This window comes from Hyla sarda, chromosome 12 (assembly GCF_029499605.1).
Source record: "Hyla sarda isolate aHylSar1 chromosome 12, aHylSar1.hap1, whole genome shotgun sequence".
In the NCBI taxonomy this organism is placed as follows: Eukaryota; Metazoa; Chordata; class Amphibia; order Anura; family Hylidae; genus Hyla; species Hyla sarda.
Window position 1 is genome coordinate 44,301,877 of NC_079200.1, and position 17,979 is coordinate 44,319,855.

Consider the following 17,979-nt stretch of genomic DNA (forward strand, 5'->3'; position numbering starts at 1 on the left):
AAAGCAGTAAGAACAGAGGAAACACATTGGCCTGAATTGCTACACATCATTATCATGGCTTATTAGATGAACTAAGCAGCAGATGTTCTACACTCTGATCCAGACAGTTGGTTAAAGAACCAGCAGGCTAAAGGAGTCCTGAAGATACAAGAAAAAAATAAAAGAAATAAAAAAAAGCCAATTGTGTAATCTCTCATAAGATCTACATTTTTGTGCACTACTGCCACTGGTGTTGACTGCTGTGGCCCTCTGCACATCAGTCACATTTCTTAACTTTCAATACAAACACATGATAGTAGTTGTTACTAAGGCATCTATAATAATTTGGCTTCTAAGAGAATTGTCAACGATGACTTAAATACAAAAGTCACATTCTGCTTTAAACCTCAGTCACTCCAAGTGTATATGCCAAAAACAGCATTCTACGAAAAGGTGTAAACAGGCATATTACACGCCAGCATAATGTGAAATATTAAAGAAAAAAAAATTGAAGGATCAATGCAGAGGCATCATAACACAATTTTACGTGAACATTTTTTTAAATGATTTATAAAAGGTGCTGTGATAGAGGGATGAGCAACCCATCTGTGCTTCTGCTGTTAGAACACTAACCCAGAGAGTTAGGAAAGTACTTTATCGCCAGGAGAAAAAATAAATAAATATGCTAAAAGGGCTGCTTACCCCTAGTAAATACAGAAGAGTCTGACCTGACCACCACTAGATGCTGACTCTGTATCTCCCCAGACCTAAGAAAGAAACCCACTGTACCAACCTTCTCAACATCCCAAAAAGGTAACCGATTTAATTTGATACCTTTAAAAAAAAAAAAAAATTACGATAGGAAAGACCGATTATATATTGTCCCTAGTAATATGGATTTCACTTTAATAAAAACTAAATCTGCCAGATTAACCCTTTAGAGAGGGCTCAACACCTGCACATACTGAAAGCATCCAATGCGTAGAATGCTTTACCAGTAGGCCCCTCAATTTACTATGATGAAAATGAGTGGAATAAGTGATATATCCAAGTTTCCTAGTGGCTTGACTGTAAATGTTTTGTTGACAAAATGGATGTCTAGGCATGTGCAAGTGGTGGGTCCACTTCAATGGAGAGGTTAAAATCGTAACTCCTGGGAACAGGCCCTCCGATTTTTTTATTGATAAGGAGGAAAGAAAGCCATAGGATATAGTTTACCCTTTCTGGCTATTTTTCTTACGTGTTTAATAAAATGGATGAAAGGGAAAACAAAACAGGTTTAAATATCAACAAAGGGCAAGTACAGTCTACTAAGTTCCCGCTTCTGAAAACGTAATCAGTAAAAAGTCAATTCCGTGTATGCAACGGTTTTCGGCTGTATAAAGGGTCCAGAAGTCCATGGAGTGGGGTGGGAAAGGGTTTATGTCCATGTCTACAGCCTTGTTATTTGTAAGAGGTCCTTGCCAAAAGGATTCAGGCTCTCTCCCAGCACGAGTGTCAATTCTTACCAAGAATGCATCAGATTCAGAGATTTGTGGCTCTACTAAGCTGGAAAATAAAAAGTTCCATGGAGAACTCACTACTCTCCATCTAAAGGAAGAGAAGTATTCCAGAGTAGCCAAATAACTAACTGCTCTGCCAGCTTTGCCACTGTAATAGGGCAAGGTGCAACGTCTCGTGTTCCAGTCTTGCAGTCTCAGTTTGACAAGCTGTTGTTTGAAGAACCAGATGTTGAAGCTATTGCAGCAGTGGCTGGGCTACTGGTGGAGACTGACTTACGGATGTGTGGCAGTAGATAGGGGTCAGATGCCAGCTGGTGGACATCTATTCGATCTTCCTTCCTATAGGCAAGGCAACGACGGATAAAAGCCTGTAATGGACAAAAAAAGTGGAGTAAAGCTTTTTTTTTCTTTTTGAAGAAAATTTTGTATCAATTTTACACACTCAGCAAAGGTAGTTACACAGGTTAGTTACCTTGGCTTCTGGGGTGACAACTGGTTTTGGAGGAAATTGCACCTCTGTGGCTTTCAGGATGGTGTTCTCTTGTAATATGTCTTGCTGAGACTGGTTGTGACCAAATGGCTATTGGAAAACAATTTTAGAAAGGTCAATTAGCCAGGTAACAGGATATTTTATTGGTTGTTTTATCATGTTTGTGTTATACATCATGCAATGTCTACAAATAAATTAAGTTATTTACAGCAGTTAACCCATTTAAGACCAAAATTACCTTTCGCCCATACAGACACTGGTAGAATATTACACCTACAGACCACACATCCACTTTGTTAGAGATTTTGGGGGGTTCTTTTCCAACCACAAAGCACTCTGGAGGAAGATACCTGGAGGAGAAAAAATAAAAATCGGTGCACAATACTGAAACTGGGGGATTCTGACTTAAACTACTTGCCACTAGGTATGTAAGATAAAGTACACTGTACTCGCCTCACCCTGTGAAGCACTGCCACTCCAGTGTCTCTGCTTAATTACCCTAATAAGGTGCTTTTCTTAATGTTATAAACACATGATTGAAAGGTCCTCAGAGTCATCAGGAGAAGTAAACAGAGGTATGGGGGGCTGCTCAAAGATGGCACTAGACTGCGCGATTCCATTCTCCAGTCCACCGCTGCGCATCTCTTTCAGCTTCCAAGATATCAAAGAAGGACCTACCCACATATCACTTGCCGCAGCAGTGTCTCTTCTCATTCAGAGCGAGCAGGTCCTGCTCCGACATCTCGGAAGCAGAGGGAAGAGACAAGCTGCATGGTTGGGATGCATCACACTGACAGCATAACTCCTGGTTCACAAGCCATATTCAGTGATACTTACCAGTATGTACCAGCTCCTTGGGATGTGAGCTCCATGCCATCTACAGAGTTATAGCTATCATCATCCATTATTTTAGAGAGTCCAAAATCTGTGATTTTTATCTCTCCGCAGGCGGTACCATTAACCAAAAGAATGTTACCTAAAAATGAAAACAATACATTTTAGAACATACCAATTGCTACAGTTTCTGCTGGTTTGCATTGGAATTCCATAAGGATGCACTATTTTAGATAAGAATAGTCAACCAAAGGAGGAAAAAAAACACATGAAGCTTACTAGTAATGTCATTAAAATTAACAAAAGCCTTCTGACCAGATCATACCAAAATGTAAGGTCAGAATGTACTAAATAATAGAATGATGTAAGATTTTATGACAAACACCTAAATACTGAACAAAGAATACTACTTGCCTGGCTTCAGGTCATAGTGAATGATTGGTGGTTTTATCTCATTCAAGTACTTGAGGGCATTTACAATCTGCATTATGATGGAACGAGCCTCCTTTTCTGACATAAGCTTGTGTTGCTTCAAGTAGAAGTCAAGGTCGTTACCCTCGCAGTACTCTAACACTGTGCAGAACCTGAAAAAATATCAAGGTTATTTAAGAAGGAACTATTTTTATAAATTTAGCAGAATGAAATCGATTACCTTGAGGAGAAGACAGAAGCAGTTTTGTAACTGCTTGACTTTTCTTTTCCAGCCTACATAGTGCTCAACAAGCACTAGATAGGGAATAGAAAGAGCAGCTAGGCCACTGCCTCTACTGAAACTGGGGACAATGCGATTGTTGGCTCTAACGTGCTGATATGGGCATCTGGCATAGATCAGCACAGCAAGTGACTAAAGTATTAATATTTTAATAGCTTAAACCCTTCGCACACCAGGACATATATTTACATCCTATACATGACCGCGAGCTTCGGAGCGATGCTCGGGTCATGCACGGCAGGTCCTGGCTGCTGATGGCAGCCAGGGACCTGCCGGTAATGGCCGACATACGCGATCATGCGGATGTCCAACATTAACCCCTCAGATGGAGTGATCACTACATATCACGGCATCTGCTGCAGTGCGGCTACAATTTTGGCTGAACTGATGGCATGGCCGCAGGGATCAGACCAGCTAACATGGCGGATGGATGTCCACTCACCTGCCTCCCCCACCTTCCTGGTGTCTTCTGCACTGATCTGCCTTCCAGCACAGCAGAAGAAAGGCAATAATACTGATCAGTGCCATGCCCTGTGTGATTGCTATAATTAGTCCCCTACGGGGAGACTTTTTTTTTTGAAAATTCCCCTACCCCAATAAAATGTAAATTGTCCCCTTTTCTCATTTTACCCCCCCAAATTTTTTTATTTTTTTTTTAAAGGAGATTTTTTTTTACACTTACAGTAAAATCTTTTTCTTGGAAGATCCATTGGGGGACAGAGGAACCATGGGTATATCTTGCTGACACTAGGCATAACAAAAAAAAAAGTCGGCTCCTCCCAGCAGGATATACCCCACCTACTGACTCAGAGACGCTCAGTTTTAGTCCCAAAGCAATAGGAGGAACCGAAAAAAATACAGAGTCAGCAGGAAGCCCAGACAAACAGGAGAACCAAACAGACTGACAGGCAACTGACCCTCAGATCACAAACTAAAACCCAATGGGGGTGTGAAATGTGTCCCCCAATGGATCTTCCGTGAAAAAGATTTTACGGTAAGTGTAAAAAATCTCCTTTTCTTGTTCAGCTCCATTGGGGGACACAGGAACCGTGGGACATGCCAAAGCAGTCCCCGGGGCTGGAAAAACAATCAATCCGGAATTAAGCGGACGGCAAAGCCACCGCTGCCTGCAAAACCTTACGCCCCAAACTGGCGTTGGCAGATGAAGAAGTGTGCACTTGGTCTTCGGTGCACACGTTCACCAAATTTTACCAAGTGGCCGCCTTACACACCTGGAGAGCAGAAGCTCTGTTGAAGACAGCCCAAGAGGCCCCCACAGAGCGAGTGGCGTGAGCCGTAACCCGGAAGGGTGGACCCTTCCCCTTAGAACGATACGCCTCAGAAATGGTAGACCGGATCCACCTGGAGATGGTGGACTTAGAAAACCTTTGCGTCGGCCCTCCGGCAGAACCAACAGCGAATCAGATCGTTGGAAGGAAGAGGTGGCCGAAAGGTAAACCCGCAAAGCCCTGACCACATCCAAGTTAGGATGAGATGGAGCCAGACAGAAGGAGGGAAGAACTCCTCGTCTCAAATCTCCCTTTTATCTCCAAACTCCTGGAACGCTTGGTCTACTGCCGCCTTATCCGCTATCTCTCCGAGAACTCTCTCCTTGACCCCTTACAGTCTGGTTTCCGCTCCCTTCACTCCACAGAAACGGCCCTAACCAAAGTCACTAACGATCTTCTGACGGCCAAATCAAATGGCAATTTATCTTTACTGATTCTCTTGGACCTGTCTGCGGCTTTTGACACTGTGGATCACCAACTCCTCCTCAGTAGTCTCCGCTCCACCGCTCTCAAGGACTCTGCTCTCGCCTGGTTTACCTCCTATCTCTCTGGCCACTTCTTTAGCGTCTCGTTTTCAGGCTCTACTTCTTCTCCTCTTCCCCTTGCTGTTGGGGTTCCCCAGGGATTGGTCCTGGGTCCTCTACTCTTCACTCAACACATCCCCCATTGGAAAAACAATCAGTAGATTAGGTTTTTAGTACCGCCTCTACGCTGATGACACCCAACTCTATACCTCCTCCGCCAACATCACCCCTGCACTCCTACAGAATACCTGTGACTGTCTCTGCTATCTCAGACATCATGTCATGTCCTCTTTATATCTGAAACTAAATCTTTCTAAAACAGAACTTCTTGTCTTTTCTCCATCAACTGATACTGTACCTAACCCTGACATTTCCGTCTCAGTATGTGGTACTACCCATAACTCCAGGGCAGCAGGCTCGCTGTCTTGGAGTTACTTGACTCTGATCTGTCTTTCACTCCCCATATTCAGTCTCTTTCACGTTCTTATCACCTGAATCTCAAAAACATTTCAAGAATCCGCCCATTTCTCACTACTGAAACTGCTAAAACTCTCATTATTGCTTTGATTCACTCCCGCCTCGACTACTGTAACTCTTTACTAATAGGCCTTCCATTCTCCAAACTCTCTCCTCTCCAGTCCATCCTTGATGCCGCAGCCAGACTCATCTTCCTCTCCAGCCGCTACACTGACGCCTCCTCCCTGTGCCAGTCACTACACTGGTTACCAATTCAGTCCAGAATAAAGTACAAATTCCTCAATCTCCCACACAAAGCTCTCCACAATGCTGCACCTCCCTACATCTCCTCTCTCATCTCCGTCTACCATCCTACACGTTCTCTCCGATCTGCTAATGATCTCACACTAACATCTTCTATAATCCGAACTTCTCACTCCAGTCTCCAAGACTTAACTCGTGCTGCACCGGTTCTCTGGAATGCTATCCCTCAATCCCTCAGACTCAACAACAACAACGTCCATAGTTTCAAACGTGGCCTAAAAAGACATCTCTTCAGACAGGCCTACAACAGTCTCTAATTGGCCTCAACATATCCTCAATATATCCCCACACCTCTTGTTTGAATAGTTATTGTGTAATTTTATGTCTGATACTTGTCTTTGTTTGTACCCCATAATTGAAAGCGCTGCGGAATCTGTAGGCGCTATATAAATAAATAAAGAACGATATCCTCATTCAGATGAAAGAAAGAAACCTCCTTTGGCTGAAAAGAAGGTACTGGCCGGAGCACAACCTTGTCCTGATGAAGTACCTGGAAGGGAGGCTGACAAGAGAGAGCCACTAATTCCTACACCTGACGAATGGAGGTCACTGCAACCAGGAAGGCCACCTTCCAAGAAAGGAAATGAAGGGAAATATCCCGGATAGGCTCGAACAGAGCTGACTGCAAAGTGCCCAGGACTAAGTTCAATTTAAATACTTCTAGACCATCATCAGATGGTCCAAAAAACCCATTCTTCCCATACACCAAAATAGAATGTTAAAAGTGCGATATTACCCTCCATACACCTGTCTCTTCTTTTTTGTGGTTGCAGGACTAAGTTCAAGTCCCAAGAGGGAGTAGGAGACCTGTAAGGAGGATGAGCTACCCCTAGCAGAAAGGTGCGAACAGAAGAGTTAAAAGCTAGAGACCGCTGAAAAAGGATAGACAGTGCTGACACTTGAACCTTGAGGGAACTAAGTGTCAAATGCGTTTCAAGGCCCGACTGTAAAAACGCCAGGAGATTCGGTAGGGAAGAACGAATTGGAGAAAGAGAGTGGGCCTCACACCACCGAAAATAGGCTCGCCAAGCCCTGTGGTAAATCCTAGCCGAGGATTGCTTACGCGCCCTGAGCATGGTGCGAATAACCCCGGAGGAAAAACCACGGGCCCTCAAAGTCGTGGTTTCAACAGCCACGCCGTCAAACGTAGCGTAGAATTGGGGTGGCATAGTGGGCCCTGGGAAAGAAGATCGAGATGATCCGGTAGCCGAAAAGGAACATCCGCCACGAGTCGAACCACGTCGGCGTACCAAGAGCGGCGAGGCCAATCCAGAGCCACCAGAATGGCTGAGACGCCTTCCGCCTTGAGTTCTCAGCACACGGGCAGAAGAGGAAGAGGCAGAAACAGATAAGGAAGGGTGAACCGAGAATGACGAGAGCGTCCACGGTCAGCTCCAGAGGATCCCGAGACTTTTTCACGAAGGCCAGATCCTTTCGGTTTAGGTGGGACGCAAAGAGGTCCACGTTCGGAATCCCTTAGAATCGACTTAGAAAGTTCGCTTCCCAGTTCTCCACCCCTGGAATGTGGATCGCTGATATGGAGGGAACCAGGCGCTCCGCCCATATCAAGATCTTGGACACCTCGGCCATGGCAGCGCGGCTGCAAGTGCCCCCTTGACGGTTGACATACGCCACGGCCGTGGCGTTGTCCGTCTGAATGCGGACCAGGTGGCCCCGGAGAAGTGACTCCCAGTGCTGGAGACAAAGGAAGATGGCCCGGATCTCTAAGACATTGATAGGAAGACAGGCTTCCGATGGGACCAAGGCCCTGGACCGTCCGGTCCAGAAGAACACCCCAGAAGACCAGCCAGTTCAACAGAAGGAATGATCGACCGCTCAGGAGGAGAGCGGAGCCACCAAAGAAGCGACTGGCGAGCCGAGTCGGGTAGACTGACGCGACGATCCAAGGACAGGGGAGATCCGTCCCAGAGAGACAGAATGGCCCACTGGATCGGGTGGCAACGAAATTGTGCGAATGGAACCGCCGCTATGGCTGCCACCATTCTGCCCAGCACTGTCATGCAGAAGCGAATGGGCACTGGGTGTGGGCGCCTCAAGAGACTGACACCCTTCAGGAGAGCACTCCGCTTGTTTGGAGGAAGGAAAACCCGGACCTTCCCGGTGTCGAACTGGGAGGGAGAAAGGTTGGATTTCTCCACATTGATCAGCCACCCGAAACTGGACAGAGTCTGCAGGGTGACGTGGAGACTCTCCACATTTTGGACCAGGGACGGAGCCTTGATCAGTAGGTCGTCCAGATAGGGGAGGACCGACACCCCTCGGGAGCGGAGTAGGGCAATGACAGCCGCCAGGACCTTGGTAAAGACCCTGGGGGCTGTGGCCAAGCCGAAGTTAGAGCCACAAACTGGAGATACGGATCTGGAAGGGCCCCTGGGAGAGTTACCACGCAACCGAGGGTGCTGCCTAGGAGGGGGCGACCTGGAGCGCACGCGGTGGGAAGACCTGTGCTCAGGAGAAGAATCAGAATAAATGACCCTGGGACGTCTGTGAGAGCGCCATGCTCCTGTCGCCCCTACCTAGAAAAATAAAGAAAAAGGAGAGAAAACCTAAACTCTAACGCTATAAAATAATAAAATAGACCAGGTCTTGAGAAAACCAGACCTGTGCCTGCCTCCTAGGACACTAAGCTAAAATTGAGTGTCTCTGAGTCAGTAGGTGGGGTATATCCTGCTGGGAGGAGCAGACTTCTTTTTTATTATGCCTAGTGTCAGCAAGATGTACCCACGGTTCCTGTGTCCCCCAATGGAGCTGAACAAGAAATAAACATATTTGGTATCGCCGCGTGCGTAAATGTCCAAACTATTAAAATATGTTAATGTTCCCGCACTGTGAACGCCGTGAACGTTTAAAAAAAAAAAAAATTCTGTTTGGTCACATTTTACTCCCAAAAAAAATAATAATAATAATTATTATTATTATTAAAGATTTTATATACACAAATGTGGTATCAATAAAAAAAAAAAAAAAAAAAAAAAAAAAGTACAGATCATGGCACAAAAATGCGGCCGCTGAAAAAGTTATAGGTCATCAAAATAGAGGGATTTTACATGTACTAATTTGGTTGAAAAGTTTGCGATTTTTTGTAAACCGGTACAATAGAAAAGTATTGTAATCATAGGTATCATTTTAATCATATTGACCCATAGAATAAAGAAAACCTGTAATTTTTACCGTAAATTGTACGGCATGAAAACAAAACCTTCCAAAATTTGCAGTTTTCTTTTCAATTTCCCGACACATAGTATATTTTTGGTTGCGCCATACATTTTATGGTAAAATTTGTGATGTTATTACTAAGGACAACTGGTCACACAAAAAACAAGCCCTCAAACTCGTCTGTGGATAAAAATATAAAAGTTATGATTTTTATGAGTAGGAAAAAAAACAAAAACTCAAAATAAAATTGGCCTGGTCCTTAACCGCAAATGTACGTTTATGAAAGTCTATTTTTCCTGTGACTTATGCAAATGAACATTCATAAACGTCCAATACATTTTCTATCACCATGTCCGGTGGCATGGTGATAGAAACGTCATCGCAGCTGTTCTGGACCAATCAGAATGATCCCCTGCTGATCATTGTCAGTCAGTCAGATTTTGAATTTTCTCCTTCACTTTGCTGCTATTCCTGTGAAACACCTGGGTTAACACTTACTAAATGTCATTTTGACTACTTTGAGGGGTGCAGCTTTTATTATAGGGTATTTCTAATATAAAGGCCCTTCAAATCCACTTCAAAACTGAACTGGTCCGTGAAAAATTCAGATTTTGAAAATGTTGTGAAAAATTGCTGCTAACTATACAGCCCTAGCTAGAAAATAATAAAAGAAAAAATGGAGAGAGCTCCAGACCTGTGTCTGCCTCCTACTGACACTAAGCTAAAACTGATTAGCTCAGTGCCTCAGGAGAAGACTTTTTTTTTTGCCTAGAGTTAGCCTCCTAGTGGACAGCAGCATAATACCCATGGTCTCTGTGTCCCCCCAATGAGGCGACCAAGAAATGGGCTTGGTCCTTATTGACCAAGGACGTATATTTACGTCCTTGGCCGACTCCCGCGGTGAAAAGTTGAACGCCGCGTCTAAACCGAAAGTGAAAGCTGCCCGGCTGCTCAGCGGGGCTTATCGGGACTAGCGCAATGAAAATGCGGTGTCCCGATCAGCTGGGACACGAGTGGAGGTCCTCTTACCTGCCTCCGGCGTGTCCCCTCGGCGATTGATTGCTCCAAGCCTGAGATTCAGGCTTGAGCAATCAACCGCCAATAACGCTGACCATTGCAAAGCTATGGCTTTGCAGTGAACAGTGCTGGCAATCAGTGTGTGTGCAGTGTTATAGGTCCCTATTGGAGCTATAACACTGCAAAAAAAAGTGTAAAAAAAAAAAAGTTAATAAATGTGATTTAACCCTTTCCTTAATAAAAGTTCAAATCACCCCCCTTTTCCCATAAAAAAAAAAAAAAAACACCATGTAAATAAAAATAAATATAAACATATGTGGTAACTCCGCGTGCGTAAATGTCCGAACTATAAAAATATATCATTAATTAACCCCTTAACGACGCAGGACATATATTTATGTCCTGCGACGGCTCCCGCGATATGAAGCGGGATCACGCCGCGATCCCACATCATATCGCGTTGGTCCCGGCGCTCATCAACGGCCGGGACCCGCGGCTAATACCACACATCGTCGATCGGCGGTGTGCGGTATAAACCCTTTAGAAGCGGCGGTCAAAGCTGACCGCCGCTTCTAAAGTGAAAGTGACCCGGCTGCTCAGTCGGGCTGTTCGGGACCGCCGCGGTGAAATCGCGGCGTCCTGAACAGCTGGCAGGACACCGGGAGGGCCCTTACCTGCCTCCTCTGTGTCCGATCGGCGAATGACTGCTCCGTGCCTGAGATCTAGGCAGGAGCAGTCAAGCACCGATAACACTGATCACAGGCGTGTTAATACACGCCTGTGATCTGTGTAAAAGATCAGTGTGTGCAGTGTTATAGGTCCCTATGGGACCTATAACACTGCAAAAAAAAGTATAAAAAAAAGTGTTAATAAAGGTCATTTAACCCCTTCCCTAATAAAAGTTTGAATCACCCCCCTTTTCCCATAAAAAAAAATAAAACAGTGTAAAAAAAATAAACATATGTGGTATTGCCGCGTGCGTAAATGTCCGAACTATAAAAATATATCATTAATTAAACCAATGGCGTACGCGCAAAAAAATTCCAAAGTAAAAAAAAGCGCATTTTTGGTCACTTTTTATACCATAAAAAAAATGAATAAAAAGTGATCAAAAAGTCCGATCAAAACAAAAATCATACCGATAAAAACTTCAGTTCACGGTGCAAAAAATGAGTCCTCATACCGCCCTGTACATGGAAAAATAAAAAAGTTATAGGGGTCAGAAGATGACATTTTTAAACGTATAAATTTTCCTGCATGTAGTTATGATTTTTTCCAGAAGTGCGACAAAATCAAACCTATATAAGTAGGGTATCATTTTAACTGTATGGACCTACAGAATAATGATAAGGTTTAATTTTTACCGAAATATGCACTGCATAGAAACGGAAGCCCCCAAAAGTTCCAAAATGGCATTTTTTCTTCGATTTTGACGCACAATGATTTTTTTTTCCCGTTTCGCCGTGCATTTTTGGGTAAAATGACTAATGTCACTGCAAAGTAGAATTGGCGACGCAAAAAATAAGCCAAAATATGGATTTTTAGGTGGAAAATTGAAAGGGTTATGATTTTTAAAAGGTAAGGAGGAAAAAAAACGAAAGTGCAAAAACGGAAAAACCCTGAGTCCTTAAGGGGTTAAACCGCACAATCAATGGCGTACGCACAAAAAAATTCCAAAGTCCAAAATAACGTATTTTTGGTCGCTTTTTACATCATGAAAAAAATTTATAAAAAGCGATCAAAAAGTCCGATCAATACAAAAATGGTACAGATAAAAACTTCAGATCACGGCGCAAAAAAATAACCCTCATACCGCCCCATATGACGGAAAAATAAAAAAGTTATAGGGGTCAGAAGATGACAATTTTAAACATATACATTTTTCTGCATTTAGTTATGATTTTTTACAGAAGTACAACAAAATCCAACCTATATAAGTAGGGCATCATTTTAATCATATGGACCTACAGAATAAAGATAAGGTGTCATTTTTACTGAAAAATGTACTGCGTAGAAACGGAAGCCCCCAAAAGTTACAAAATGGCGTTTTTTCTTCAATTTCGTCGCACAATGATTTTTTTTTTTCCGTTTCGCTGTAGATTTTTGGGTAAAATGACTGATGTCACTGCAAAGTAGAATTGGTGGCGCAAAACATAAGCCATCATATGGATTTTTAGGTGCAAAATTGAAAGGGTTATGATTTTTAAAAGGTGAGGAGGAAAAAACGAAAGTGCAAAAACGGAAAAACCCGTGGTCCTTAAGGGGTTAAGTACCCAAGATTATGGCTGTTAAAACATTGTGTGGAAACTTGCTTTAATTGACACTGTCACCAATGAAAAACCTTTCTGATGTCACATGAGAAATGAAAAGTACAGGTCTGAATGTTTTGACACAAACCAAACAGGAGAAAAAGCAGGATGAAATGCATGCTTAGTGTGTTCTCTCCTGTGTCACATGACTGAGATCATCGCATTATGTAAGCCTATGGAACAGTTTGTCACAGACACAGACCAGGGAGAGAAGTGTGCGGAAGCAAGCAAACATTTGTTCACAATTAAATATCAAACGAAGAGTGTAATGTCCACAAAATGCATAGGCATGTCACAAGATGATGTTAATTTACACTCCCCAAAAAAAATAAAAAATAAAAAATTGGAATGAGATCAGCTACTTACGAGTCTGTGTCAAGAGAGAAATAGTCATATAATTTGACTATTCTGGGATGATCCAGCTCCTTGTGAATGCGATATTCCCTGCAGGCATGTCTGTGGAGATAAAGTTAACATATAAAACAAAATAAAAAATAAAAAACACTGTACTAAGCAATTTAGTTAAAAGGAAATGCTGCATATTTCTCCATTGACACCAATAAGAGACAAAATGCCCAATTAGCAATAAATTGTAAAGTTAAGCATTTTGATGCTGACAATATTCAACTACCGTATTTATCGGAAGATAATGACATCTTGCGGGTAATGGTGGATTTTTATAAAGATGCATATTCGTCCAAGACTACTTGCTCCGCGACAGCCTTGGAGGACTATGTTAGTCGGGTACGACTGCCTTCACTTTCTCCGGAACAGAGGGACAAGTTAGTGTCGCCCATCTCTCTGGAGGAACTGGAACTCGCATTGAAAGATGCGGCTAATGAGAAATCCCCGGGCCCTGATGGTCTGCCGATTGAGGTATACAAACGTTTCCAGGGTGTACTTCTGCCTCAGCTGTTGCGTGTATTCGAGTCAGCGGTGGACGAGGGTGCTTTGCCCAGCTCCATGATGGAGGCAATTGTTGTGCTCCTTCCTAAACCTGGAAAGGACCTATTGAATGCTGGGTCTTATAGACCTATATCTCTTTTATGTACCGATGTGAAACTGCTGGCTCGGGTGCTTGCTAACAGATTGGCTGGGGGGGTTTTATCGCTAGTACACGGGGATCAGACGGGCTTCATGCCGGGTAAGTCTACTGTGGATAATATACGTAGAGTCTACCTTAACCTACAGATGATGCAGGAGGGGAATGGGGCTAGGTCACTGGTCTCATTGGACGCTGCCAAAGCGTTTGACAGTGTAGAATGGGATTATTTGTGGACGGTCGTGGAGAGGATGAGATTTGGTCCAAGATTTCTGTCTTATGTTACATTGTTATATCGGTGTCCAGTTGCTAAATTGAGAGTCAATGGTCACTTGTCTGACTCCTTTCCACTGCAGCGGGGTACGCGACAGGGGTGCCCCTTGTCGCCACTGCTCTTTGCATTGGCTATCGAGCCCCTAGCCTGTCTCATCTGAACGTCATCAAATGTGAGTGGATTTAGGTATGGCTCTATGGAGGAGCGGATAGCATTGAATGCGGATGACATGTTGCTATTTTTGGGTGATCCTGCCTCATCGTTGACCCCGGTTAGGTCTATCATTTCTCAATTTGCCTCTCACTCCGGTTTGCTCATTAACTGGGATAAATCTGTATTAATGCCCCTGGACCCTTTGCTGGATATCCCGCAGATCTCTCTCTCTCAGTTACAGGTAGTGACTACTTTCAAATATCTTGGAATATATATTACTCCGTCTCTGCACGATTATATTCCTAGGAACCTGATCCCTATTCTGGACAAGAGCTCTCAGAAGGTAACCGACTGGTGTAAACTACCGGCTTCAGTGGTCGGCAGAACTAATCTGGCTAAGATGGTACTGATGCCGCAGTTACTTTATATTTTACAAAACTCCCCAGTGTGGATTCCGATGTCATACTTTATACGTATTCAGAGATTATTTAGCTAGTGGCTAGTGTGGGAAAGGGGTTCGGATAGGATTAGGCTGGAGACACTACAGAGAGGTAAGACTTCAGGTGGATTGGCTCTGCCTAATCCATGGTTGTATTTTATGGCTTTTCAATTACATCAAATTAGGGGTTGGGCGGGTTTGGACACACTGGGACCTACTTGGCGACTATTTATAGCCAAACATAGGGGGCGAGTTCCTATACATCTGCTGGAGATTGGAGCCCTGACTAGACCTCCTGACTCTTCTCCCACTACTGTCTTATTGTGCAAGCTTTGGGGCCACACGCGCAAACTGCTTGGCATTACTGGATGCACTAAATTTACCCTGTTGTGGCATAACCCTGGCTATTTTTTTCTTTTTCGGACGCCCGTTTTTTGGGAGAGGAAGGGATTGTGTAGTCTGGACCATTTGGTTACTTGGTTAGGTGTTTTGGGGACCTACAGGAGGAGTTTTCTTTGCCGCACTCTGCATTTTATAGGTATCTACAACTCTGACATGTTTATGAAACGCAAGGTAGATCGCACTCCATGGTGATTCACTCTAATAATGTCTTAGACTCGGTTGTGTTAAAAAGAGATTTGGCTGGGGTAATTTCCTGGGTGTATAGTGAATTGTTAAGCTTTCATCTTGAAAAATTTCCCCTGACTGTTCGAGGTAGGTGGGAAAGAGATATTGGTGAGTTGACAGATGGAGTGGTCTACTGTTCTGGAACTTACCCCTTGTATATCTTTGTCTGAATCTAATAGGCTTTCTCAGCTTTTTCTCTTACATAGAGTTTATAAAACTCCAGCTTTCCTTCACAAGATAGGGGTGAGATTTGACTTTACATGCCCAAGGTGTGGCGCACTGGAGGCAAACTTGTTGCACATGATTTGGGAATGTGCTCAGTTGGAAATATACTGGAGAGAGGTTCTCGCTCTAATCCGAACAGTGTATGGTGTGACCCTTGACTTCCTTCCTAAAGTGTGTGTGTTGGGTCTGATAGGGTGCGACAAGGTTTGAGACAGGGATATTATGTGTCTTATATCAGGCTAGAAAAATCATTGTGCAGTTCTGGATTAGACCAGACTCCTCCTGTAGTGGCAGACCTGGTAGCTAGAGTTCATGATATTGTTCGCTTGGAAAAAGGGATCTACCTAAAAAGGCAAGTGGAAAGGAAGTTTGATGGAGTGTGGGGCCCGTGGGTGAGACACTTCAACCCCCCTGATGATGAGCAATGATGGACTGTTCTGGTACTTTCTGGAGGTGTGTAGGAGTGTGGAACGGATGGTCTTTTGTGGCTAATGTCTTGGTCTGGTTCCGGATGGATTGAATGATGGTGATGTGCTGATGTTCTTTGTGCTGTCCCATATTCTGTCTTGTGCTTGTTTACTTGATTCCTGCTCTGGGGGGGGGGGGGGGGGGCCTGGCACGACCTACAATTATGTATTTGTCTATGTTGTCTATGTGGGAGGGGGAGGCGGACTGTTTGTTTGTTTGGGGGGGTGGAAGGAGAGGTGGCGGGTTGTTTGCATGTAAGCTGTTTATTTTCGGTGTTGGAAAAATGTAAAAGTTTAATAAAAACATCTGATAAAAAAATTAAAAAAAAGGAGGGGTGGGAGACTGGTACGGCGGAGCCGCAAGGGCCACGCCTTGCAGGAAAGTACGAACGTGAGAGTTGGAAGCCAACGGCCATTGAAAGAGAATAAAACGCTGATCCAGACCGGATTGCAAGAAGGCCAGGAGGCGCGGAAAGGAAAAGATAACGGGAGAGACGGACTGAGCCTCAAACCACCTGAAATAGGCCCGCCAGGTACGGTGGTAAATCCTAGCGAAGGAAGGCTTACGAGCCGCAGCATGGTGCAAATCACCCTGGAAGAATACCCCCGAGCCCTGAGAACCGCGGTTTCAACCGCCACACCGTCAAATGCAGCGACAGTAAATTGGGGTGGCAGAGAGGACCCTGGGAGAGCAGATTAGGGCAAACCGGAAGATGCAGGGGTACATAGGCGACCAGCCAAATTACATCGGCGTACCACGGGCGTCTGGTCCAGTCTGGGGCCACCAGAATGGCGGGAACGCCCTTCCGCCTTGGACTTCCTCAGAACCCTGGGCAAGAGAAGCAGAAGGGGGGGGGGGGAGAGAAGAGGTAGAGAAGACTAAAGGACAACCATGGAATTACAAGCGTCTTCACCGCCAGAGGGTCACGTGACTGCTATAAAGCAGGGAACGTCTGTTGTGGGGAGATGCGAAGAGATCCACGTCCAGTGTCCCCCAAAGAGCACAGATCAGCACGAACCACTCCGGATGGAGAGACCACGCCTCCAGATTCACGGAGGAGAAAATCCACTTCCCAATTCTCCACGCCCGGAATGTGAATCGCGGAGAGAGCAGGCACTCGAGTCTCGGCCCAGAGCAGAATCTTTGAGACCTCCCCCATCACTGAGCGGCTGCGCGTGCTGCCCTGGCGATTGATGTAAGCCACTGCCGTGGCGTTGCCTGATTGGACTCGAATGGGATGACCATGAAGGAGGATCTCCCAATTGAGGAGGCAAAGAAAAATGGCACGGATCTCCAGAAGATTGATGGGGAGGCAACCCTCCTGAGACCAGCGAACCTGGGCCATCAGATCCTGAAACACACCTCCCCAATCCAGGAGAATTGCATCGGTCGTGATGACCTGCTACCGGAGGAGGAGAAACTACCGCCCCTGGAGAACGAGGTGAGAGTGTAGCCACCACAGAAGAGACCGACGGACAGAGGGGGGCAGAAGACTCCGGCGATATAGAGAGGAAAGCAACTTGTCCCAACGGGACAAAATGGCCAGATGGAGAGGGCAACAGCGGAACTGGGCGAAAGGAACTGCCTCCACCCGGCCCAGCACCTCCATGCAGAAGCGAATCATTACAGGAGAGGGGCGCCGGACAGAAGACGGACACCCTCTGACAGGGAGCACCGCTTGTCCAGCGGAAGACTAACACTGGCAGCAGCGGTGTCGAAAAGGAGACCCAGAAAAACAAGGGACTGAGTGGGAGAAAGGTGGGACTTTTCCCAGTTGATCACCAAACCAAAGGCAGACAGAATCTGAACAGTGAAATAAAGGCTCTCCAAGTTTTGGGACCGTGATGGAGCTTTGATCAAAAAATTGTCCAGGTAAGGGAGGATCGAGATCCCCCAAGCCCGAAAAATGGCAATCACCGCCTCCATGACTTTGGTGAAAACCCTGGGAGCCGTTGCCAGGCCATAGTGAAGAGCCACGAACTGGAAGTGACCTGCTGGAACCGCAAAGCGGAGGATGGGCGGGAAAAATGTGAATGTGCAGATAGGCGTTCCGGATATCTACTGAGTAAAGGAACACCCCTTGATCCATGGATGCGACCAACGAGCTGAGGGACTCCATGCGAAAGTGGCATAAGCGC

The 17,979-nt window shown here is 45.0% G+C and overlaps 1 protein-coding gene across 4 annotated transcripts in view; it reads right to left on the minus strand.

The window, feature by feature from the left end:
* Positions 1-1,199: 1,199 nt before the first annotated feature.
* The window catches only part of TLK2 (tousled like kinase 2), a 105,977-nt gene continuing 89,197 nt past the window's right edge, over positions 1,200-17,979 (minus strand). For all 4 annotated transcript variants that reach the window (XM_056547866.1, XM_056547867.1, XM_056547865.1 and 1 more), the window contains 6 exons: positions 12,980-13,069; positions 3,220-3,389; positions 2,809-2,947; positions 2,210-2,321; positions 1,954-2,061; positions 1,200-1,849 (listed from right to left, as the gene is read on the minus strand). In XM_056547866.1, the coding sequence (XP_056403841.1) occupies positions 1,676-1,849; positions 1,954-2,061; positions 2,210-2,321; positions 2,809-2,947; positions 3,220-3,389; positions 12,980-13,069 (793 nt within the window). In that variant the 3' untranslated portion in view covers positions 1,200-1,675. The remainder of the gene's footprint in view (positions 1,850-1,953; positions 2,062-2,209; positions 2,322-2,808; positions 2,948-3,219; positions 3,390-12,979; positions 13,070-17,979) is intronic.